Source organism: Sarcophilus harrisii, chromosome 2, assembly GCF_902635505.1.
Source record: "Sarcophilus harrisii chromosome 2, mSarHar1.11, whole genome shotgun sequence".
Lineage (NCBI taxonomy): Eukaryota > Metazoa > Chordata > Mammalia > Dasyuromorphia > Dasyuridae > Sarcophilus > Sarcophilus harrisii.
Window position 1 is genome coordinate 266,883,447 of NC_045427.1, and position 26,305 is coordinate 266,909,751.

Below are 26,305 nucleotides of genomic sequence, written 5' to 3' on the forward strand. Positions count from 1 at the left end.
CGGGGTGAGGGACGGAAGGAATACGTCATCTCGCTGCGACGCGATTGGACTGGAGAGTGAGTTTTATGGCGTGCAGTTCTTCCGCTGATTTTGCCAAACCCAGTGCCATGGCTCCGGACTCGGGGCTCCCCGTGGCTGATCCACTTTTGAAGTTGCTACCCCCGGACTCCAGGGACTGGGGGACGCAGCGTTGCCGCCTGGGTCCTTCTGCCCTCCGCGCCCTGAGGGTCCGTCTGGGCGCCACACTTAGAGTCACTCTGCCGGACGGCGGCTCTTGCATCTGCACCGCCTGGCCCCGGCGCGACTTGTCAGACGGTTTTGTGCAGCTTGACCCGGCGTGCGCGAGCCCCGGCGCGGCCACGGGGCCGTGGGGTCCAGACCGAAGCATCCGGTTGAGCAGTCTCCGCGCGGTGCCTTGCCCACCGCTACGTAGCGTCACCGTGTGGCCGGTACTGCGAGAACCGCAGGTTCCGGGCGGGGCCCCGAGCCGGGCTTTGGTGCTGGAGGCAGCGCAGGAGCTGCTGCGGAACCGACCTATCGGGCCGGGCTCAGTCCTGACGGCGCCCCCGGGCGCCGTCGGCCCGGTGGCCGCGGTGCACGTGCTCGGCGGCGACCCCAGCCCGGAGCCCGCTGGGCTGGTCACGCGGCGCACCCGCGTCGAACTGGGCGAGCCGCCGGTGCCCTCGGCCCCGGAGCTGCCCGCGGAGGCGACCTTGGGCGGTCTGGCCGAGGCGGCTGCTGCGCTGCGGGAGCTCCTGAGTCTACCTCACCTGCACCCCCGCGCCCTGGCGGCGCTCGGCATCTCCGTTCCCCGCGGGCTCCTGCTCGTCGGGCCGCCCGGCGTGGGCAAGACGCAGCTGGTGAGAGCTGTGGCCCGGGAGGCGCGGGCCCGTCTGCTGGCTGTGAGTGGCCCAGAGTTGCAAGGCGCGCGGCCCGGAGAGACCGAGGAGAACGTGCGCCGGGTGTTCGCGCGGGCACGGGAACTCTCCCGCAGAGGACCCGCGCTTCTCTTCATCGACGAGCTAGACGCGCTGTGTCCCCGGCGGGGCGGCTCGCGCGGAGCCCCCGAGAGTAGAGCCGTGGCCCAAGTGCTCACGCTGATGGACGGCGTGGGCAGCGAGCGTCGTGTGCTCCTGGTGGCTGCCACCAATCGGCCCGACGCACTGGACCCGGCGCTGCGCAGGCCTGGACGCCTGGACCGCGAGGTGAGAGCTCCGGGGCTGTGTGGCCCGGGGAGTGTCGCCTAACCTCTCCGCACTAAGCAATCGCTGTAAGTTGCTGGGAAGGTGCCAGCTGTGCTGGGTAAGGGAGTATTCCCACCCGGGAGTGCCTATGCCAAAGAAATCATATTCACACTCGTGTAGCTCCTTAAGGTCTTGCATAACGCTTTTCAGCCGATGTTATACGATTGGTGTCAAGAAGAGGTCAGATGTGGTCTACCACACTTTTAATAATAATTCGTGCTTAATATGTGCCTGACAGTGTGGTGAGCACTATACAGATATTGGCTTATTGGATTCCCACAACTTTAGGAGCTGGGGGCTGTATTTTGCTGATGAAACAGACAGATGGAGGGTAAGATCACCCAGGTGGTGAGTCAGTTTGAATTGTGGTTTTTCCCAAATTTAGCTGCTTTGCCACCTAGTCACCTATTTTTTTTTAGCTGGATGACCCTGAGCAAGTTACTTGACAGTTTCTTCATCTGTAAAATAGGAATCATAGCATCTACCTCTGAAGGCTCTTGTGGGGCTCAAGTGAGGTACTGTAAATTCCTTTGTAAACTTTAAAGTAGTGAGCATTCTTATTGCCATAATCTTGGGTTCTGCTGTCAACGGGTGGTTTTCCCAGATGAAAGACTCAGAGCTAAGTAATTTGCTGAAGTGAGTGAGTGTCTGAAGTTGAACTGGAACCTTCATCTTTCTGACAACAAAGCCAGCATTCTAGTCACTTAGCTTGTGGGCTGCCTGGAAGAGTCCTTTGGGCCCTCAGAGTGTATCTCAGCCCATTTCTGTCCAGTTAGGGAAGACTGGTACAAAAGAATTTTACCTTTAGGTATGTAATGTGCAATTCCTTTCCAATTCAGTTTTAAAGACTGGTACCCAGAGATTAAATCATTAAGCAAGGATTATATACCATTTTTTTCCCTCAAAACAGGCCTCTGAGGAAGGTATTTTGTAACTCCATTTTAAAGATGTGGACATGGAGGTCCATGTCTCATATAATAAGTCACAGAATCAGAGCAAAAAACCAAGTTTTCTGACTCCAGATCTTGCATTTTTTGGCTACCAGCAAATATTAAATGCTCATTTGCCTAATGGAGCTTCAGTGTTTTTCTAAAGTTATGATATATATCTCCCAGCACACAGGTTCATATCAAGATAAAACTGTCTTGTTCATTTCCCAGCTGTTCATCCCCATTACTACTTTTAAAAAATTGACCTTTTCTCATTTTTCTCTTGAATGCAGCTTATTGTTTATTAGGTGGCACTTCCCACAGTGATTAAGGTAAATACCATGGACATGTGATGTTTTGATTTGTGACTCATCAGATAGAAAAGGGGGAATTTCTAAAACTGAATTCCCTAAAAGTGCAAGTTTATTTTCTTTTGGTTTGTGGTCCTATAGGGAAACTTTTAGAACTGTTGTCACCAATTTTTTTTGTTATAGGAGATGGCTTTCTGATCCATTAAGGATGGAAATTTAAGTGACAAAAATAGCAACAAAAATTTATTTTTAAGAAAAAAATTTGCTACCTGGACTTTCAGTACAATGAACTATTGGCATTTTGTGTACTTAGCATTTGTACTAAGTTGAGTTTTTTGTTGGAGTTGCAGAGGAACTTATAAGGTCCTGTAAACTTTTGACTGAACAACAGCAAAGAGCCTGAGTTAGGTTTCTACCACCATGCTACATTCTTTATTGTTCATTTGTTTTCAGTAATGTTCAATTCTTGGTGACCCCATTTGAAATTTTTCTTGGCAAAGATACTGGAGTGACTTGCCATGTCCTTCATTTTATAGATGAGGAAACTGAGGCAAACAGCATTAAGGGACTTGTACGAGGTCACACAGCTAATAAATGTCTGAGGCCAGATTTGAACTCTGAAAGATGAGCCTTCCTGACTGCAGACTTGGCACTCTGTGCAACTGCCTTACTACATGGAATGCCTGTCACAATTTCATTGGCAAAATTTTCAGTTAATGGTCTTCTGGTAGAATTGAAATTGCCCAATTCTTTATATTTTTTGCAGTAGGTGCTAAAATGCTTGTGGAATTGAGCTGCCTTAAAAAAAAAAAAATTTGTGAGAAAAATTTTTAAAAATCTATAATTTCAAAAACTATATGAACTTAATTGGGGGGGGGTTGTTTTGCTTTAGATCATCATTGGGACACCCACACTTAAGCAGAGGAAGGATATTCTGCAAGTAATAACTTCAAAGATGCCTATCTCCAGTAATGTGGATATACTTCACTTGGCAGAAATGACAACTGGTTACGTTGGAGCTGATCTGACCGCACTCTGCCGAGAGGCTGCCATGCAGGCAATGCATCACACTGGTAAGGTATGAAGTTACTTGAGTGATGGAGCCTTTCCTTTGATACTGTAGACTTTTAATTATTCAACAAGCATTTATTAAATGCCCATTCTATGCTAGGGACTATGTTGAGAACTGGGGCAAAAATAGTCTCTACTTTCATGGAGCTCAAACATGCAGAGAGCTGCATTCAAACAATATATAGTCAGGAAAAATTGAAGATAATCAGTAGAGGGAAGGTTCTAGCATAAAGGGTAATTTGTAAAACATAGGATTTTGGCTGGGATTTGAAAAAAACAGAAGAAAAGAGACTTCTGGACATTGGGGGAAGAAGAAGGGATAAAGAGGGAGCTTAGCCGAATTTGAGAGGCTTTTATATTTAACTCTAAAAGCGTTAGGGAGCATAGTCAGATCTGCTGCACTTTGGAAGGCTCAAGTTGACAACTGAGTGAGGATAGATTAAGAGGGGAAAGAGACTGAGGCAGAAAGACCAACCAGCAGACTCATGTAATAGTCCAGACTTAAGTGATGAGGGCATGACCAAAATAGTGACTGTCAGGAAAGAAAAAGGGATACACATGAGAGGTAATATAAAGATAGAATCTATAGGATTTGGCAAGTGATTGAAAGGGGGAGAGAGAATTCTAAAATGGAGACACAACATGTAAACACAGCTTTGAACATACAAGATTTATACAAAGTAAATGGAAAATAAATGCTATGTTAGAGTGTTCATACAACTTAACAGTTGTATGAAGTAATGCCTTTTCAGCAGTGCCACACATTTTTCAGTAATTGGATGGGGAGAAAGCATAATTCAGTTCTACTTGGAGACAGTGGGGGTTGAATGTGTCAAAATTCTAAAAATTTTTAGGAGTTGTTCTGAAGTTTAACAACTAGGCATTTTAAAATTTTAAATTTTTCTATTTTTTTTCTCTCTCTGCAAAACATTTTCCAGATAGTTTGAGTTTTTTTCAGAGCTAAAACCCAAAATCTAACCCAAATTTCAGACCTATATACCAAATGGTGGCGTCACTGAATTGAAACTGACCACAAACTTGATCCACTTGGTATTGAAAGGAGTGGGTGTAGAAGAGGAGAGGTACCAGATAATAATAACACCTATTTCCCAGTTATTTTAAGTGTTAGATGAATTTTTGTCAAGCCCTTTGCAAATAGCTACATAAGCACTAGCTGTTATTAGAAGAGTAACATAGAATGAAATATAATAACATTAAATGAAATATGTAACAGAAAGAAGCACATGGAATCTCATCATCTTCCTAGGGAGATCTTCCTTTATTCCATTTATGATTACTATTTGCTGGCAGGTTCCTAAAGTACTTATCTATTGTGGGGCTAAGGAAAATATAGCAGGGTCCAGTTTTTATTTTATTTTTTAAAATAATAGCTTTTCATTTTTCAAAATACATGTGCAATTCTAAAATATTTCCACATTTATCATGTACAAGAAAAAATTAGATCAAAAGGGGGGAAAATGAGAAAGAAAAAAACAAGAAAACAAAAAAATGTGAAAATACTGTATTGTGATTCACATTTAGTTCCCATAGTCCTCTCTCTGAATATGGATGGCTCTCTATATCACAAAGACAATTGGAATTGTAGGATCTGGTTTTTATAGTGGCCTTCCCAGAGTAGAACCACCATAACTCACATTGAATTAAAATATGTAACTATAGTAACTTCTGGCATCCTAAGTATTAATATAGTACACATGGGAGAAGATTTACTTCTATTTGAAACTATTTGAAGCCATTTGAAACAAATGGCTTATGTGAATTGGGCTAAGTTTCTGCATTTTCTAGTGGACTGTATTTTAAGGGCTAGACAGAAGATGTTCTAGTCATGGGTGATCAGGAAAAAGTGGCCTTATCATACTAAGGAAAGAGCTAGCAGAGTTCCTTCTTTTCTCTTCCTTTCCTCCTTTCTCTAGCATATTTCCTTCACCTTGTTAATGGAATTTTACTGTATCAGATGCTAAACTTTGAATAGCTGAAGCTGCACAAAGCAGGCCTAGAGACAGATTTTTAGAGATCAAAAAGAGGTGTAATTAATTTCAGAGGAAGAAATACAATTTGCAAACTAGAAGTTCTCCTGAGAAGGAGACATTACCTATTGCAGGAAAGATAAGAGATTTTATACACAGATCATAAATGAGAAGGTAGGGGGAAGATGGATTACAATGCAATCATTCCCTGGGCTTCAATAATTTCCCCCAGCAAGCCCAGGAGTGCAGGGTCTTCTTTAGTCCTGTGGGAAGTTTTTAAATGTTTCAAATCTTGGGGGTTATTACTTGTTAGGGAACAAGACCAGAGTTCTGTGATGGGAACAGGTTCTACTGTCTTTGATTCGCATCTCTTAACATACACAGGAGAGTGTTGTCAAGAATTTTTCAATCATTTCATGCTACATTCTGAGACCTTGACTCCTAGGTCAGAATCTCCTGAGAAAATTATAGCTTTGAAAAATCTAAATTTTTAGTGTATGACAATCCTAATTCTCCCCCACCCCCCATTTCTTCTTTTCAATCTAAGGTTGTTCCAACCTACAATCCTATAGATCGATGAGAAACATTCATTTAAAACATAGTTTTGAAAAAGGTTAATGCCAAGGTAGATGGCAAAGAAAATAAAAAAGAGAAACTTCAGCGCTAGGAAGGGCAGGATGCTGCCAAAGCTTCCAGGCAACCAGCAGAGTAGATCAGAGGAAGGTGAGGGAGAGACATGTTTCAGAATGTTTTACCCTCTGTTCTCTAAATCTGCTTGCTTAGTTAGAGCATTAAGGTCTTCCTTTATTTGCAGAACATTGGCTGCCATAGAAATAGCCGTCCTCCTTAGGAGTGGCGTGGGTCAGCCCTTTTCTTAGTAATTGGGGTCGCTTGTCATGAGGGCAAGTAAAGCAGTCTACATTTGGAGGCCGGTGACAAGCTTCCCTGGCCCATGGCTAGTTCTGCTCAGAGATTCCTGACAGATGGGTAGAGCGGGTCCAGGGTGGCTATGGTACCAGTCAGGGATCCAGGGATGCCAACAGGGTCACAGTGGGCAGGAAAGCAAACCTGCTGCCAATGGAGGGACAATTTTAACGAGAGGAGCTTCAGCAGAGTGGTTCCTGGAAATAGGGATAGTCTGGACATAGTGTAGACAAAATCACAGAGGCCTTCTCAGAAGGGAGGCAGGCAGGCCGTGATTATAGTGTAGAAAAAAACACTGTTATTTGCGTGATCATTGACATTGATACTAAGAGGACTAAAAGGTAGCAAGGAGAGAGAAAAGGCTTAGTTTATAGGGGGAGTAGCTGCAACCTTCAGCCCACATCCAGTTTTTTGGATGTCTACATCTGCTGTCATCTGCTTGTTAGCCTGGGGTTTTGGTAACAGTTGTCTATCTCAGATGTTGGCTGCTTTGGACTCTTTGATTTTCAGGATCAAGTCACTTGGGTTTTGCAATTTAAATTGCAAACCTTCTGAGATGTGACAGGTGGATCCAGAACTCCACTCCTTGAAGTCTGGCTGCTGTGAGGGGTAGTGAGCAGGATTTCAAAGGGACCTTTTCCCTGTGGTTCCAGGAAATGTTTTTGGAGATGTTTCCAGTGGGCCAGATTGGAATGGGGTTAGTCTCAGTTGGAATTTTTAAAGAAAGGGACTCTGAAAGTTGGTAAGTGTCTGATATTTTCTGAGCCAGTCCAGTGCAGTATTGTAGTAGGAAATTTTTGCATGCTATGCTTCCCACTCATAGGTAAAGTGGCGTTGAGCATCCTGCTACTATCTCCTAAGGACTGAGTTTATGGGAACCAAATGGCCTAGATCTAAGGCTTAGTGCAGGGTTAAGGAAAGGGCTTTGGGCCAGGGGATATTAGCTCTTCAGAGAGGTTTTAAGTAGGGAAGTTTTAAAATATTCTATTAACTCTTTCAACAATCCCTGATGTCCAGGGTGATAGGCACAATGAAAGTGCTGAGTAATTGGCCAGGATGAAAGCTTAAAAAGCTCCTGTAAAATGGGTACTACTATACTACTATCAGCATGTATTTTTTTTTAGAACTGCTCTCCTACTCTTCCCCGCCCCAACACAATGATAGATTGATTTTTTTTCTAAGAGGATTTTTGCTACCCCCATACTGTGGCAGTATACAGGGGAACACTTCCATCCACCAGAAAAATATTATACGTCATAACCAAAGCATAATTGTAACTTTAGGCAGTTGAATGAAGTAGATCTGCCAGGTTTCGGAGGGTGCATCTAAGAGAAGAAATTGCCCATGAGCTAGGTTTCAGGGTCTTAGATGTGCGTGTTTGGGTTGGGTAGGACATATCTCATAGGTAGTGACAGAGAGCTCTGTGAAAATTCCCCCACCAATATTTTTAGGCTAGCTCCACTAGCTTGTATGGTCCTAGTGTTCCATCATAGGAAGAGAGTTCTTAAGAAGTACTACAAATCTATGAGGTTACATCCCTCCTTTTTGAAGTTTTTCCTGTTTTGTGATAAGCATACTTTTCCAGACTGTAACTATTTCTTTTGTAGGGCTAAGAGACTTAGGCAGGCCTTCAGGGCAAAATGAATGTACCTGTGTGCCTAAAGTGAAAGGACCTGCCTCGAGGTTGCCTTGTTGCACTGATTGGGCATCAGGAAGTGAAGCTTCAGCCACTTTTGTGGTGGTGATGATGCCATAATCAGCAGCCTTTTTCCCTCATTTCTGAGGCAGGATCCATCTGTTTACCAAAGTCCATTCCCTCCAAGGGGATTTCCTTCAGATCTTCCCATGGAGAAAGCAAGACCTCCAGATAAATTGAATAGTTGTGGTCTAAAGTTTCATCTTCACTTTCCACCCAGGTAGATAGGTGCAGGATTGAGCTTGTTTGATGGGCAGATTAGGCTTGGATCCCAGTCACTTCCAGGCTAGCATGGTAGAGAACAAATGAGGATGTGTGAATTCTGGAGTTTTTTAATGGCATGGGAAAGAGGTACCTTTACAAGAGAATCAAGATAAGAGTCCAGAGACAAGGACAGCAATGATAGCCTGAGAGGCCCTTAGCGACATTGTCTGAAGTTTTACTGAAGTATCCCACAGGACAAAAGTTTTCATCTTGTTTCTGTGTTAGTAAACCAAATGGGAAAGAATGGGTGGGTATTGGAAGACAGACTTTAAAGAAGCAAAGAATTTTGAGCTGGTGAAAAAGCCAAGGGCTCAGTTACAGTATCCTTTAGGAGGTCATAAAAGGGGTGGGTGGTTCCTGAAAAGTCAGGGATTCAGAGACTGCAATAGCCCAAGGAAGACAGAGCGGACTCCAATGTGGCGTACAGGAAACCATATGACAGATTTAAGACAAAATGAATGAGTCTAGGCAGAGGCTAGAAGCAGAGAGGTGATGTTCCAGGAATTTTGCCAAGGGGACAGCAAATTGGCCTCTTCTAAACCATTAAGGAGGTGTACAGCCTGAACAGAAACATCTGGGAAGGAGCAAGGGAGGAGATCCTCAACCTGCCAGAGGATGACAGAATCCTTAAAATCTAATGAGGATAAGTCTTGTTTAATATCTGTGAGAAATAGCATGGTGGTTCCGAATCCCTATGGAATGACAGATAATGGCATCTCTCCCAAGTAAAAGCAAATATGAATTGGGTTTAGGGGCAACCAGGCTTGAAAAGAAGGCACTAAAGAGGTCAGCCATGAGAAGTGAATGGCCCAGTGTATGGGGCTTGGGAGGTCAGGCTCTCAGAATGATGCAAAAGTCACCAGCTTCCCTACCAGGCTTACGGACCGGAGGTGAGGATGGTCACAGGGGAAAGCTCAGGGGATTGGGGCCTTTAGAATAGACATTGTTTAACAATGTCTAAGAGGCAAAACTCCCTTAGTGGACTCAAGGGCTAAGTGGATATTGATGAATAGAAGGTGAGAGTTATGTGGATCCACCTGCACAGCAATGGGTGAGGCACTATTCACTGACCAGATGAAAACCACAAGCTGAAGGGAACTTGGTCAGGAGGGGTTAAGGAAAAGAAAGCTAAAGGAATGGGGATACTTTCAGGTGTGTAGGGTCTTAGAAATTAAAAAAAACACACACACACACACAAATAAGTATGAGTCAAATAGTGGCCCGTAATTTGTGGAATAGAGCTAGTTCTAGTAAGTGGCTAGGAACCTCAGGGACCTAGACAAAAGGGAAGAAGGCACTGATCTCTACAATAAAAAGAGAGAGAGTGGTTCTGGGATATGGGCTACAATGATTTTATTAGCAGTCCTCACAACTGAGATATGCTCTTGACTTCAGGGGAGGAGTGGGGAAGGCAGAGGGGTTTGTGAAGAAAATTTTCCTTTTTGCTTTCCTAAATTCCTTTTAATTATTTTCATTCTTTGCAGAGTAATTGCCAGTTATTCTTTGGTCTCAAAGAGGAGCCCAGTGTCAGTGTTGTCAATCAGAAACAGTCAATTTATTTAAAGATGGGTGTGTGGGGGATGTAGAAGACCCTTACCCTTACCCTTACTCAGAGATCACTCAAAATAGAAAGCAGAAAGGTTATTAAAAACTCTGGAGGATGAGCCGACCTATCACAAGATAAGAAAGAGAAAGCTCGCAGTAGGAGGGCTAAAGAATTAGTAAAGATACACAGCTTTTATACAAGAGATTATGTCAAAAGTAAGAGAGCATTGAGAAGGGGGGTGGGGTGCATCTAATTGGTTGTTGCTATCTGGAGACATTGGAATGAAAGGTTTCTGTTTCTTGGAAATTACCTGATTTCTAGGAAACAGAAAATCAGGCCTTGGGGCTTAATCAAGCAGATAGTGGTCAAGCTAATAGACTAAATATCAATAAATGTCAAATACTGATAAGTGTCATCAGCTCAGGTTAAGTAAATATGCTTATAGCTGGCCAAGGCTCAAGTAAATATGGGCCTGTACATATTATACAGGTCATAGGGGAAACACAGAAGTAATGAAAATAAAATACAGAAAAAGAATTCATACATTCCTGTAAGTTCTTCACTTTATCTCTCTATTCCACACAGGTGGGTGAAAATTATTAACAAAGTGGGAAAGAAACTGAAAATTTCCTAATGCACTATTGACCAGAGTTGGCGTCAGAAGCTTCAGTGAATCTATATATAACTGGTAGATTCCTCAGAGTTTTGTTTAAAATCTTGGACCTTTGTTAAATCATTGGGTTGGGGGATTGCAAGGGATATGGCCCCAAGCAGCTTTTTGCCCATAACTTGGGTGAATTGGTACCTCACATCTTGGGGTCCCACTTTATCTTAAGATCCTCCTCTGGTTCTAACCAATCAGCTTTGTGGCACCAATTCTTAGTGCCCCCTTTCCTGACCAGAGCAACCATGAGTTTACACAGATCCAGATAGCCTGGGTCTGTATGGGTGAGTTGGAACTGCTCACCAAAGCCTATGGGATAGGATACTGCTTAGCAGTAGCCTGGAGTTCTCTATGATGACAGGCACTGATCAAGCTACTGCCCTCAGGGTTTTTCTCCTCATAAATGTTGTCTTGCACCTTGAAAGGGAAGCTGGGGAGCTGCTGGAGGTCTTTTGGTAAAGGTGTGTATAGTTTAGGTAGTTGGAGATTTTCAAGAGATTTAATCCTTTCATTCCTTGATTCTAATTCAGACCTATGCATTCTTTCCCTTGCCTCTTAAGTACCATTTATTATAACTCCTAGAATGTTTCCCTATTTATCAGTTTCTGCCTTAAATCCTCTAATTTGGTCTTATCAAAGTTGTCGCTATTGGGCCAGCAAAGTGTGGGGTTTCAAATCAACCTAATCCTGACAATATGAAGAGAACAGTCAGGGCCATATTTCTTATCTATTTGAAAAATATATGGTTGTTCTGGGGGAAAGTTGATGAAGAACTGCTTTGACTTCTCCTTTGCCCTTACCACATATCTGTCCCATTTTAAAGGTAAACACTCAAAGATAACACTAATTAACACACGAATATACATACACAAATACAAGTACATTGTAAAGGGATATGACTATACAAATAGAAACAGTCTTGCACACCAAGTGCTAACAAACCACTTGAATTCCAAAAGTAAGCATTCCACAATTCTACCCAAGAGCAATTAAAATGCTAATTTCAACCCATTTCAAATACACACAAAAGCAACAAATAAAAAATTTATGCATGCAGAAAATAAAAATCCTAGTCCTTAGTCAGACATGCATTTTGAAAGAGAAAAGATTTTGTGCAGAAATTGACCTTACCAAAGGCATCTGGTTCAAGAAAAGACTCCCTGATAAAACAGTCAACAAATATAGCAACCTAGTCTTTGACAAACCCAAAGATCCCAGCTTTTGGGATAAGAACTTACTGTTTGATAAAAATTGCTGGGAAAATTGGAAACTAATATGGCAGAAACTAGGCATTGATCCATACTTAACGCCGTACACCAAGATAAGGTCAAAATGGGTTCATGACCTAGGCATAAAGAATGAAATCATTAACAAATTAGAGGAACATAGGATAGTTTACATCTCAGACCTGTGGAAGGGGAAGGTCTTTATGACCAAAGCAGAACTAGAGATCATTACTGACCACAAAATAGAAAATTTTGATTATACCAAACTGAAAAGTTTTTGTACAAGATGCAGACAAGATTAGAAGGGAAGCAATAAACTGGGAAAATATTTTTACAGTCAAAGGTTCTGATAAAGGCCTCATTTCCAAAATATATAGAGAATTAACTCTAATTTATAAAAAATCAAGCCATTCTCCAATTGAAAAATGGTCAAAGGATATGAACAGACAATTCTCAGATGAAGAAATTGAAACTATTTCTAGTCATATGAAAAGATGCTCCAAGTCATTATTAATCAGAGAAATGCAAATTAAGACAACTCTAAGATACCACTACACACCTGTCAGATTGGCTAAGATGACAGGAAAAAATAATGATGATTGTTGGAGGGGATGCGGGAAAACTGGGACATTGATGCATTGTTGGTGGAGTTGTGAACGAATCCAACCATTTTGGAGAGTAGTTTGGAACTATGCTCAAAAAGTTATCAAACTGTGCATACCCTTTGATCCAGCAGTGTTACTACTGGGATTATATCCCAAAGAGATTATAAAGAAGGGAAAGGGACCTGTATGTGCACGAATGTTTGTGGCAGCCCTTTTTGTAGTGGCTAGAAACTGGAAACTGAATGGATGTCCATCAGTTGGAGAATGGCTGAATAAATTGTGGTATATGAAAATTATGGAATATTACTGTTCTGTAAGAAATGACCAACAGGATGATTTCAGAAAGGCCTGGAGAGACTTACACGAACTGATGCTGAGTGAAATGAGCAGGACCAGGAGATCATTATATACTTCAACAACAATACTAGATGATGACCAGTTCTGATGGATCAGGCCATCCTCAGCAACGAGATCAACCAAATCATTTCTAATGGAGCAGTAATGAACTGAACTAGCTATACCCAGAAAAAGAACTCTGGGAGATGACTAAAAACCATTACATTGAATTCCCAATCCCTATATTTATGCACACCTGCATTTTTGATTTCCTTCACAAGCTAATTGTACAATATTTCAGAGTCTGATTCTTTTTGTACAGCAAAATAACGTTTTGGTCATGTATACTTATTGTGTATCTAAGTTATATTTTAATATATTTAACATCTCCTGGTCATCCTGCCATTTAGGGGAGGGGGTGGGGGGGTAAGAGGTGAAAAATTGGAACAAGAGGTTTGGCAATTGTTAATGCTGTAAAGTTACCCATGTATATATCCTGTAAATAAAAGGCTATTAAATTTAAAAAAAAAAAAAAAAAAATTAAAAAAAAAAAAAAAAAAAAGAAAAGACTCCCTGGAATATTGCACTTGTCATACACTTGTTATTGCTGTAGGGAGTATTGGAGATTGAAATAGGCTTTCTATAGCTGGTTTAGAGATTGAACTTGGGAACTGACTACCTTCCCCTCACTTTTAAAAACTATTCATACAGTTCCTGGTGGTGGATCTCATTATCTTCCCTATACATACCGAGTCTTTTCTACAGAGAAATGTTCCCAGTATTTAAGTCTATCATTAAATACTTCAAATATTCATTAAGAATAAAATAATGAGTTGTTATTACATTTTAGTGCTAGTGGTGAGTGTCTGACAGTTGATTTTTGTATAGTTAGAAACACTTGAAACCAACATCAGACTGGGAATCCTGGGTCTGTAAATTTAGGTCTTTGCGTTTCTTTCACTTTCAGTATGAAATATAATTGAAAGAACACTGAACCCAGCTGAGCTGGGTGCTGTTCTCAGATACACTCCATCAAGCTTTGGGCAAGGGATTTCATTCCTTTGGATCTCAACTTGCCGATAAAATAGAGAATTAACTAAAGAGAGCAAAGGGTTCCTCTATCAAAAGAATTAGCTCTTTCACTTTGAATTTTTTTTTAAACTAATATGAGTTATTATAAAATGAAAATAGTACTTCATTCTAAATTGTGAAGAATTGTCTCTCTACTTGTATAATTCACACATTTCCATAGCCTGATGTTTTCACTCAAAAAAATGGAGGGGAAGGGATTGAGTTGAATCTCAGATGAGACTTGTGAATAAAGAAAAGGAGCAAAGTCTTCAAAGAAATTTTAATGGAGGTTTCATGTGTGATGGTTTAGTAATTTGTAAGGAGAGAGCAAGTATAATCAGTTGTTTTATATTTAAATAGAATTTCCTGTCCTTAAAGTTTCAGGTTGGGAACTTAAGCATCTTTTTGGTCCAGGGAAAGGAAGATTGAGCAGCTACCCCAGTGTCACTTCATGAGGTTGGTAATGGATTGGGAGCTTAAATAAATGCCTTATTGATGGCAGTTACCACAATTCATTGCTAATCAGACTCAAAAACAGCTGAAATGGAGGGAAAAAGAAAAAAAGACAACATGGAGGGAGAGGCAAGTTGGCAAGGGTCTAAAAACGTCTTGTGTCTATTTCCAGTGTAACTGGATGCTATTTGTTACCTTACTAATTTGACACAAATGAAGCTCATCTAGTTTTATGTGAAGTGTCTTCTAATAGAAATATGAAATCACTGTAGAAATACAATAGGAGCTGTCAAATTATAAAAACGGGCATTTTTTAAAGATCTCAGGAAATTTTTGCTGAAAGCCATAGTTATTCTTTTTAGTCGGAAAAAAGGGGGAGGTAGAAATTTGTTGTAGGTGGCACACTTTGTATGATTTCCTAAAAATTGATTAGGTTCAAGATGTGAGGGCAATATTTGATTAATTACAGAAGTATAAACACTTGTATATGATAATATTGACTTAACTAGATATGACAAATATATACAGTACTTCTGTAGTTCAGGGAAGTTTCAATAGGGACTTCTCTCTTTTTTTTTTTTTTTTTTTTTTTTTTGGTTTTTCCATTTATTTGTATACATTTATTTTTTTTTTTCCTAAAGTCACACAATTTAGATTTTTTTTTTTAAATTTAATAGCCTTTTATTTACAGGTTATATGCATGGGTAACTTTACAGCGTTAACAATTGCCAAACCTCTTGTTCCAATTTTTCACCTCTTACCCCCCACCCCCTCCCCTAGATGGCAGGATGACCAGTAGATGTTAAATACATTAAAATATAAATTAGATACACAATAAGTATACATGACCAAAACATTATTTTGCTGTATAAAAAGAATCAGACTCTGAAATATTGTACTCAATAGGGACTTCTCAAAAGATTATTAAACTAGCTCTAACCCTTGATTTCTGGTGGTGCTTTTCCTCTCTCCCCTTCAGAATTCTGAAAATCCTGTGATTGATGCAGCAGATTTCTTTGAAGCCTTCAAAAAGATTCAGCCTTCTTCCATTCGAAGTTTCATTGGACTGATTGATGTTAAGCCTGTTAGCTGGGAACAGATCGGTGGCCTTGAAGATGTGAAGTTAAAATTAAAGCAGGTAAAACACAGAATCATATTAAGATAGGAAAAATTATTAATATTTTAGTTTTAATGAATGAATACTAGAAACAAATTTAAATAGTTTCTAAAAGGGATCATAGATCTTGAACTGAAAGGAACTTCAGGAACCATGTAGTTTAGCCTCCTTTTTATTCATTATTTATTTTTTGCCTAGAATAGCAAATATATTTTTCCAAATAAATGCAAAGATAGTTTTCAGTATTCATCCTTGCAAAATATTGTGTTCTGAATTTTTCTCCCTCCCTTCCCACCACCCCTCTCACCTAGACAGGAAGTAATCAATTATAGCAAGGGTCCTCAAACTAAGGCCCCACGGGCCAGATGCAGCAGCTGAGAACATTTATTCCCCCTCACTCAGGGCTATGAAGTCTCTTTATTTAAAGGCCCACAAAACAAAGTTTTTGTTTTTACTATAGTCCGGCCCTCCAATAGTCTGAGGGACAGTGAACTGACCCCCTATTTAAAAAGTTTGAGGACCTCTGAATTATAGGTTAAACATATGCAATTCTTTAAAACATATTTCCACATTTATCATGCTGCATAAAAAAAGTCAAATCAAAAAGGGGCGGGGGAAGAGGAAAAAAATTAAGCAAAGAAACAACAACAACAAAAAAAAAAGGTGAAAATACTTATGTTGTGATCCACATTCAGTCCCCACAGTCCTCTTTCTGAATGCAGATGGCTCTTTCTATCACAAGTTTACTGGAATTGACCTGAATCACTTTGTTGTTGAAAAGAGTCACATCCATCACACTTGATTATCACATAATCTTATTCTATACAGTGATCTCTTGGTTCTACTCACTTCACTTAGCATCAGTTCATGTAACTCTCTTCAGGCCTTTGACATCATCCTGCTGATCATTTCTTAAAGAATAATAATCTTCCATAACATTTATATACCATGACTTATTCAGCCATTGTGCAGCTGATGGGCATCCATTCAGTTTCCAGTTCCTTGCCTCTACAAAAAGGGCTGCTACAAACATTTTTGCACATGTGGATCTTTTTCCTATTTTTATTATATCTTTGAGATACAGGTCCAGCAGACACACTGTTGAAACAAAGGGTGTGCACAGTCTTAGATTTTTTTGGACCTAGTTCCCATGGTACCAATTGTATCCATGCACATGATTCCCAAATCTTTATATTCAGCCCTCACTCTCTCCTAAGTTCCATTTGTTATCACCAGCTATTTTTTTAATATCTCACGTTTTCTGCACAAAATAGAACTCATTATCTTCTTCCTTATTCTTACTCTCCCTGCAAATCCAGATCTTGTCAAATTTACTTTCACAATATCACTGTAACATGTTCCCATTTCTCCCTTCACATGGCCATCAGCCTCATACAGAACCTCATTATCTAATGCTGAAAGAGCCTTATCATTGGTCTCTCTGCCTCAATCATCTTCCACTCTTGCCAAAGTAATTTTCCTAAAGCACAGGTCTGACCATGTTTTTCCTTAAGAAAACTCCAGCAATTCCCTTTTACTACCTCCAACATCAAATATTAAAATTTCCCTCTGGCATTTAAAGTTCTTCCCAACCTTTGTTGTCTTAAAGCTTCCCCCGCCCCCCAATTTTACTTTCAGTAGGTTTTGTTTTGTTTTGTTTTTTTAATTTTACTTAACCTCTATCTATTTGTGACTTGGCATCATTGGCCTATTTGTTATTGCTAATCCTTTACACTCCATTTCCCAGCTTTACATTTTGACTGACTGTCCCTTATACTTGGAAAGTCCTTTCCTCACCTTGCTCTCCTAGGACTCCCTTTTAAGTCTCAGCTTATATCTTGTCTTCTGCAGAAGGCCTTTGTTCCTTCCTCTCCTCTTCCTTCTCCACTGCAATCTTTTTCCTCTGAGATTTCTTTCCATTTACACATCACTTATTAAGTATACATACCATTATTTGCTTGCTGTCTCATCCTTTAAGTTGTGAGCTCTTTGAAAACAAGGACTGAGTTTTTCACCTATATATCCCCAGTACTTGGCACATGTAAGCCCAGAAGCTTATTAATTGAGACTCATTCCAGAACCAGTGTTCTATTATACCATGTTTTCTTCTCTTTTTTTAGATAGGGATCCCCAAATTTGGCCATGAGAAATTATAAACAATGAAATATTTTCATGCACTAAAAGTTTAGCTCCCAATACCTTTAAATATACATTTGAATTATTTTAAAGTGTAAGTATCTTACTGTGTTTTGGTTTTTGTTTGGTGTTTTGTTTTTGTATTTTTGGGTTTTTTTGCTGATGTGCCCTTTTGGGGGGCTGTATTTGCAGAGTGTTGAATGGCCTTTGAAATTCCCTAGGGAATTTGCTAGGATGGGCCTGAGTCCACCTAAAGGAATTCTCCTTTATGGACCCCCAGGATGTGCTAAAACCACACTAGTGAAGGCTGTGGCCACAAGCTGTCATTGCTCTTTTGCATCTGTAAGTGCAGCTGACCTCTTCTCACCTTTTGTTGGCGATTCAGAAAAAGTCTTGGCTCAGGTATGTTATCTGTGATTTTTTTTTCCCCAGTTTTACTTTTACCTCATTTTCCCCCTTTATTTTAGTTAATTTTGTAAAGTACATTTTAAATAAACAAATTTTTGTTCATGAAAGGTTTTTCGACAAGCAAGAGCTAATACTCCAGCAATTGTATTTTTGGATGAAATTGATTCAATCTTGGGATCTCGTTCCATCAACAAAACTGAAAATGGTATTCAGGAGAGAGTTCTTTCTGTCCTCCTCAATGAATTGGATGGTGTTGGATTCAAGACAGTAGAAAGAAGAGGAAATAAATTGAGGTTACAAGATAACTGTGAAGAACGGAGAGAAAATGAGGAGGTATTAATTTTATTTATATACACAGACACACATACACACACACACACACAAAACTACGCCAAATATTTGTCTGTACTTTGACAGAGCCTTTCATTTGCTGTATTCATTATATAAAAATAGCAAAGTAATAACTGTTGTGAAGTGGGTTGTTAATTAATAACCATAAAGTGCTATGTCAATGCCAGATATTATTTTTATCTTTTGAGTTGACTCAGCAAAAGGAAGAACTTTTCTGAAATCTGTCACCTTATAACTTTCCCCCTTTTAGGTACTTCTGCCCTTTGGGATAGTAGAGAACAATTCTGCAGTTAGGCAGCCATTCCTTCTATTCTGGGTCTTAGCTCTAGAGAATAAATCTTCAACTTTATATTTTCTTTTGTACTTTGTTCTGATTCTTAGCATGGTGCTTGACTAAATTAATAGGTACTTAATAAATGCTTATTGGTTGCTTATTCCATCATTCAACTAATAAAATTAAGTCATAGTAATGTATTTATTCTCTGTATTCATCTTTGTTCATTACAGTTGTCCTGTGATGTGGGTGATTACAGTAATGTTTACCAACCTACATGAGAGAGCAAAAGCTCAGAGAAGGGACCAGAATTCCCACTGCTAAGATAAAGGAGCAGAAGTGGGATTCAGATCCAAATCTTTGGGCATCATGCTCAGTGCTCTTGTTTTAATAACCATACTGTTTTTGTTCACAGAAGCTCTTCCTAATTTTAAGTCAAATATATCTGTGCTCTAATCATATTGACAGTTTGTTCTGGTGTTTAGAAGACTTTTAAGAATCATTTGCTGAAATCTTCTATGATGTTTCCAACTATAATTTTTTCCCCTACTATTTGGTTTTTTCAAGATCCTTCTTTCTGGTAATTTAGTTCATTTTATATGTGTATGTGTATGTTTTAAAATTTGGTGATTTTCATTTGTGTATATGTGTTTTCTTTCAGCTAGAGTTTCAAGAGGTTTTTAATCAAAATGTTATGATAATTGCTGCAACAAACCGACCAGATGTATTAGATGATGCCTTATTACGACCTGGAAGACTAGACAAGCTTATTTATATTCCACCTCCAGATCAGAAGGTAGGTTATACCTCTGCCTGCTATATGTACACATAACAAACTGGATTCCGAAAATTTGGGGGGGGGGGGGGGGGATTTAAATAGTTTTTAATTTTTCCAAGATAGTTTTCAACATTGACCTTTGTAAAACCTTGTTTTCCAAATTTTTCTCCCTCTCCCCACCCCCCAAGATAGCAAGTAATCTGATATAGGTTAAACATGTACAATTCTTCTAAACATTTTCATATTCATCATGCTATGTAGGAAAAACCAGATCAAAAAGAAGTGGGGGGGGGGGGGGGAAGCACACAACAGAAAGGTGAAAATACTTTGCTGTGATCCACATTTCAGTTTCCAAAGCTCTGTCTGGATGCAGATGACTTTTTCCATCACAGGTCTAAGATTCCAAATGGTTTTGCAGATGTTATTGTATATATCCTACTTTACTGGTTTATATCTTTTCACCTAGCATTGTCTCGGATCACATTTTGTTCTTCTGCTCTTTGTTTTTCTGTCATCATTTGTTTTGTCAGGAGATCCAAGCACAGGAATGAGGGATCATCTCCTGTCCAGTCTTGCAATAGCAAGATTGAAGGGAAAATTGTAGAATCAGGGAATGTTGTCACCAATTTAGGTTCTTGGGAACAATATGGGCTCAACCACTTACTCATTTTATAGATGAGGAAATTAGGATATAATAAGTTTCAGTGATTTACTCACAAACTTCTTAATCCTTTGCCTTAGAAATAATCCCTGGTGATGGAGATTTTTTTTTTTTTTTTAATTTAATAGCCTTTTATTTACAGGATATATGCATGGGTAACTTTACAGCATTAACAATTGCCAAACCTCTTGTTCCAATTTTTCACCTCTTACCCCTCCACCCCCTCCCCTAGATGGCAGGATGACCAGTAGATGTTAAATATATTAAAATATAACTTAGATACACAATAAGTATACATGACCAAAACGTTATTTTGCTGTACAAACAGAATCAGACTCTGAAATATTGTACAATTAGCTTGTGAAGGAAATCAAAAATGCAGGTGTGCATAAATATAGGGATTGGGAATTCAATGTAATGGTTTTTAGTCATCTCCCAGAGTTATTTTTCTGGGCATAGCTAGTTCAGTTCATTACTGCTCCATTAGAAATGATTTGGTTGATCTCGTTGCTGAGGATGGCCTGATCCAGGTGATGGAGATTTTTGCTTACTGTGATGGTGAATGCTGAAAAAGGCAAAAGATTTCTTTTTCCTAGAATAGGCCTTCCTTAGTTGGTGAAGGAGTTAAAAAGCAAAGTAAAATTGGGGCAGCTAGCTGGTACAGTGGATGGAGTACTGACCTGGAAATCAAGAGGACCTGAATTCAAATCCAGCCTCTGACACTTAATACTTCCTAGCTGTGTGACCCTGGGTAAATCACTTAATCCCAATTGCCTCAGCAAAACAAACAAAAAAAAAAAGCAAAGGAAAATTTAAGGGCAAAATCAAACTAGTCAACAAGCATTAAGTACCTCCCTTATGTCAGACACTATGTAAGGTGCAGTAGTAATAGTACAGATGAAACAGATGAAATTCCTTACTTGCACAGAGTTCATAATCTTAAGGAGCAGACAAGTTTATATACAATTATTTACAGAATAAGCACAAAATGACTCACTATACTATACAATTCACATGAAGAAATCAAATGTCTAGAGATTGAGGGGACCATTGTATTTTCAGGTATAAATTAGTAATCTTCAAAACTTGTTAAGAATTGCTTAATAGGGGCAGCTAAATGGTGTAGTGGATAGAACATTGGCCCTGAAGTCAAAAAGGACCTAATCTGGTCTCAGACACTTAATACTTCCTAGTTGGGCAAGTCACTTAATCCTAATAGTTTAATAAGTGTAAGAAGATGAACCCAATTCTTCCTGTGCAACAAGAGAACTGTTCGGTTCTGCACATATATATTATATCTAGGATACATTGTGACATATTTAACTTGTATAGGACTGCTTGCCATCTGGGAGAGGGGGTGAAGGGAAGAAGGGGAGAAGTCAGAACAGAAGTGAGTACAAGGGATAATGTTGTTAAAAAAAAAATTACCCAGGCATGGGCTCTGTCAGTAAAAAGTTACAATAAAAAAAAAAATCAACAACAAAAAAAGAAATTCACAATTAAAAAAATAATAATAATAAGTATAAGAAGAGACATCAGTAGACCAGCCTAGATCAGCAATTAAACAACATCCCATCTGTTAAAGGGGCAAAAAAAGAGATTGAATTTGTCAAAATTGGAAAGATTATGAAAAGATAGAACTAATGTGAAATTGACCTGGCCATTCTGGAAAATCATTTGGAATTATTAAAAAAAAAAAAAAAAAAACCACCCTAATCTGCTAGTACGCTTTGATCTACCACTGAGCATATATACTGGGGGAGGGAGGTCAGTGACAGAAAGAAAGATCTTATGTATGTCAAAATCTTCAATCCGATAGGCATTAGCCTATTGTGATGAGGGGAAAATCCTCTTAGCCCACTTTTCAGAATATGTTTGAGCAAATTGTAATATGAATATAATAGAATATTTTTGTATTTTTTAAAATTGACAAAAAAGAAATGACAAATAAGAGAAATTCAGGAAAACAGCAGATTTGTAGTACTTCAAAGGTTTGCAAAGCACATTATGAATATTATCTCATTTGAAGTTAATTACATGGACTAATCTCAATTCTGAACAGGTGAAACCTGTCTCTCTCCTTAGAAGTCAAATGGGAGGGGGGGAACCATTTATTCAGAATGATTGATAGGCCAAAAGATGTAGTTGTATTTTGCTTAACTTTTTAAAAATTATAATTACTTTATTTTTCAAAATATAAGCAAAGGTAATTTTCAACATTCACCCTTGCAAAGCCTTGTGTTCCAAATTTTTCTTCTTCTCCTAGACCACAAGTAATCCAATGTAGGTTAAACATGTACAATTCTTCTACATCTTGCCATGTCCATCAGAGAACAACCCTCATTTTAAACCAATTAAATATCTAGGTCTACCTTTTAAAAAATAAAGGATTTCCCCTAGGCAGATATAAATTATTTGGTCACAAGGTGAAGATTATGAAATCATGGAATAAAAGCCAACCATTTTTCATTCTTTAACAACAACAACAAAAAAACGTTCTCATTATCCTCCTAAATCATAATACTTCTCAGTTCATTCTCTTGATACCAATTTTTTACTTTTCACTTTTTACTTTTCACTAATGAGGTGATTCAGGCCAGTTCCAATAGATTTGTGGTGGAGAGAGCCATTTGTACCCAGAGAGTGGACTGTTGAGACTGAGTGTGGACCACAACATAGTATTTTCACTTTTGTTATTGTTTGCTTGCTTTTTTTTTCTTTGTCATTTCTTTTCCTTTTTGATCTGATTGTTGTTGTGCAGCATAATAAATGTGGAAATATTTATAGAAGAATTGCAAATTGGATTATTTGCTGTCTAGGAGAGGGACTGAGGAGAAGTGAAAAAAATTTGGAACACAAGGGGTGAATGTTAAACTATCTTTAGATATATTTTGAAAATAAAAAGCTGTTATCTTAAGAATTTTTTTTAAGTTAAATACATTTCAGAGATTTTGGAGTTTTAATTACATATTTTCTTATATATAAATTAACAAAAAATAAAATGTAACATTGGAATTAATTTTTATATTTTTATTTATATTATATGAAGGCACCATGGTGCCTTTTTTTTTTTTTTTTTTAAGTGAGGAATGTTGGACTCAAATCAGAAAAGACCTATATTTGAGGCCAGCCTCACTCTTAAGCAGCTCTATATAATCCTGGCCAAGTCATTTACCATCTCTTAACTTCAGTTACGGTATCAATAAAAGGGAGATATTAATAGTACCTACTTCACAGTTATGATGATAATCCAATGAAATGCATATATGTCAAGCCCTTTGAAAATCTTGTAATAGATAACATTTATGTAGTAAGTTAATTATTAATATAAAAATATTTATTATTTTGTGCTTGTGTTAGAAAATGCAAGCTTATGTGGCTAAGTATTATACTTTCTTAAGGAAGCTAATATTGTATTTTTTACTTCTACCCTAGGACAGACATTGTATTTTGAAAATCTGCACTAAAAATAAACCTCTAGGTCCTGATGTGTCTTTAGAAAGCTTAGCAACAAAAACCTGTTTTTTCTCTGGAGCTGATCTTGAAAATCTCTGCAAGGAAGTAAGTTTTATTTCATAATCAGTGAGTAAACCTGTTATTCAGAATGGTGTGTAATTGAGTTGTTCCAAACCATCAAGTGCAATCAGAAAGCTTTTGACAAGTTTCTTAGCCAGTTACTTTTGTGCCATGGAGAGGTGTATCTAATATGAGTAATTCATCTGCCTCTAAATATCAAAGAGTAAAGTTTGATAGTTTGTCCCATATCTCTTTTTGATACTTCCAGAACAAGGACCACCATCTTCCTCAGGCTTACCTTATGGTCTTTTATTGCTCAAATATTTTCCCCTGATCCATAAAAGGGAGTTGGATTGAGGTAGAATTGTAACCCCACACAAACCCATTGTGATGGCATCCATCCTTTTAAGAATTTAGAAGGCAAACTGGAACAGCATAGGTTGCTTACTGAAAAACCTCTGTTTATTCAAGTGTCATTTTCACTGTTACCCTCTTCATTTGCCATATTTAATTTTTTAAAAGAAATTAATGGTCATATCAGATTATTTTTTGGTTTATAGTTGCTCTTTATAGCAAACTTAACTTGTGCTTTCTATGTATTTGCTCCCAGGTCCTTCTCTATTCTTCTTGCTTTAGTGTTGTTTAACCAGATTTACTCAGTTCCTTTTATGTGTCCACTGTAGACACACTTCCCTGTGTGACTACCATGGAACATTGATTCCTTTCTGATTCTCTCATTCAATTTCTTTTACAACAAAGATAAGATCTCTTCTCCTAGGTCAGTCATATACACACCCATTCTATATTATTTGTATCTCCTTCAAACCTACCTGCAGAGTGAAAATATAATCTTCTTCATCTCTCCCCACCCCCCCAGAAGGTGAAACCATAACACAGAAGCATCACAACCATATGGAATGCAACTTACATAATGTTAATATATTTTTAAAATATTTACAATAGGAATCGCTCTGAGTATATTTTTATATAACAAGAAAAATTTCTTTAAAATTACTTGAAAATCTAGAATACAAAAGAAAAACTTATGAGTTTTCAGTATTTATCTAGCTTGATGAGTGATGTCTCATCATTTCATAGATAGTGGATTGGCTAAAGCAATATTTTGTATTCAGGTTTTTCCTTGTCATACCTTTACAGAAGGTAAAATTAACTTAATGGGATTTTTGTTTTTAAAGGCTGCCTTATTGGCTCTAGAAGAAAATGGACTAGAAGCAACCACAGTGAATCAAGCGCACTTTCTGAAATCACTGAAGACTATAAAACCATCCTTATGCCATCAAGATTTGACTCTTTATGAAGGATTTCAAAAGCAAGAACTCTCTGCTTTAGAGACTCTTTAGATTACTTTTATAGTTTTGTCCATGAATAAACTGAAATGTGTGGGGTTTTCCCCACATTTCAGGTGGCTATGTTCTGTGTATGGGTTTGGAGAGAATGGGGACTTGGGTCAGGGATCACCAACTACATCTATGGAGGGCTCTTAGTGAAGTTAATCTGGTTCCAATGGTTAGTCCCTTCTCCCCACCACTCGCTGCTGAATTAGCCCCTAGTGTAGGAAAGGAGGGAATGGGCCCAGGGTCAGTCACCAGCCATGTGTTCTTCACGTGGGCAGCTCGCTCACCCTCAGTGGACCCCTGTTCCTCATTTCTGCCATCTGGGGGGCTGAGCTGCATGACTGGACTCCCGTCCAGTTCCCTCGGACCTCTACCTGGTGTCACACGGCACAATCATGTCGGCTACTTCCTGCAGCAGCTAAGCTTGGATGATCCCATTTTGGAGGCCAGAAAAGCTTTTAGAAGGAGCAAAGCCCACCTACTCCCTTCAGTCTTGAGGTTAAGAAGAAAGGGATGACAACTGGAATCCTGTTGGGATTCAGTGAAAATATTTGGAGTAAATTAGTCAATACCCAGGCTCCTGTGGTTTCCCTGAGAAGGCTGGACTGGAGTAAATAAAATCCTATTGACAAATATAGGGGGTGGAGCCAAGATGGTGGAGAAGAGCCAGGTTTTGGAGTGACAGAACCCACAAACATTTATAGTGTAATGTTTCCAGCAGAAGATAACTTGGAAGGACTTCAGGAAAGGTCTGTTTCAATCAGACAGTAGTAAGGGGAAAGTTGCAGCTCAGTATAGTGTTTGCTGCTCTCCTGGTTCAAAAGCCAGGGGATCCGCAGACTAGCTGTGAGACTTCCAATGCAGCTACAGAAGGCAAATAGTGAGCCACTGGCCCCAAGCGCATCGGCTGTAGAGGAAGTAGAAGCAGACTTCAGCCTTTAAAAATGAGCAAAAGAAGCTCTGACCATAGGTAGCTTTTATGGCGACAGTGAAGGACAGACCTCAAATCCTGAGGACATTTAACGACAAAACATCTCCAGATGAAGCCCCAAAGGGTGATAAAAGTTGGTCTCCATCTCACAAGGTTCTCTTGGAAAAATTAAAAAAGGATTTTTTTAAAAGAGTTAAAAGAAAAATGGGGAAAGGAAATGAGAACTTGGGGGGGAGGAGGGATTGGAAAAAAATAATTCCTTTAAAAATAGTTTTGGCAAAATGGAAAAAGAAAACTCTTTGAAAAACAGAATTAGTGAAATGGGGGGAGAAATCCATTGAACAAAACAACATTTAAAAGTTCAATTAGTCAAATGCAAAAGGAAAATAGATCTAGGGGAGACAATCTAAGAATTATTGGACTACCTGAAAACCACAATGAAAAATAGAA

The 26,305-nt window shown here is 39.0% G+C and overlaps 1 protein-coding gene across 1 annotated transcript; it reads left to right on the forward strand.

Annotated features, from left to right (window-relative positions):
* SPATA5L1 (spermatogenesis associated 5 like 1) lies at positions 1–25,983 on the forward strand. Its single transcript, XM_031952239.1, has 8 exons — positions 1–1,205; positions 3,377–3,562; positions 15,308–15,466; positions 17,774–17,983; positions 18,098–18,322; positions 19,276–19,410; positions 23,489–23,614; positions 24,766–25,983. Exons 1-8 carry the CDS (start codon positions 66–68, stop codon positions 24,928–24,930), a joined length of 2,346 nt encoding a protein of 781 aa, XP_031808099.1. The 5' UTR covers positions 1–65; the 3' UTR covers positions 24,931–25,983.
* The last annotated feature ends 322 nt before the right edge of the window (positions 25,984–26,305 follow it).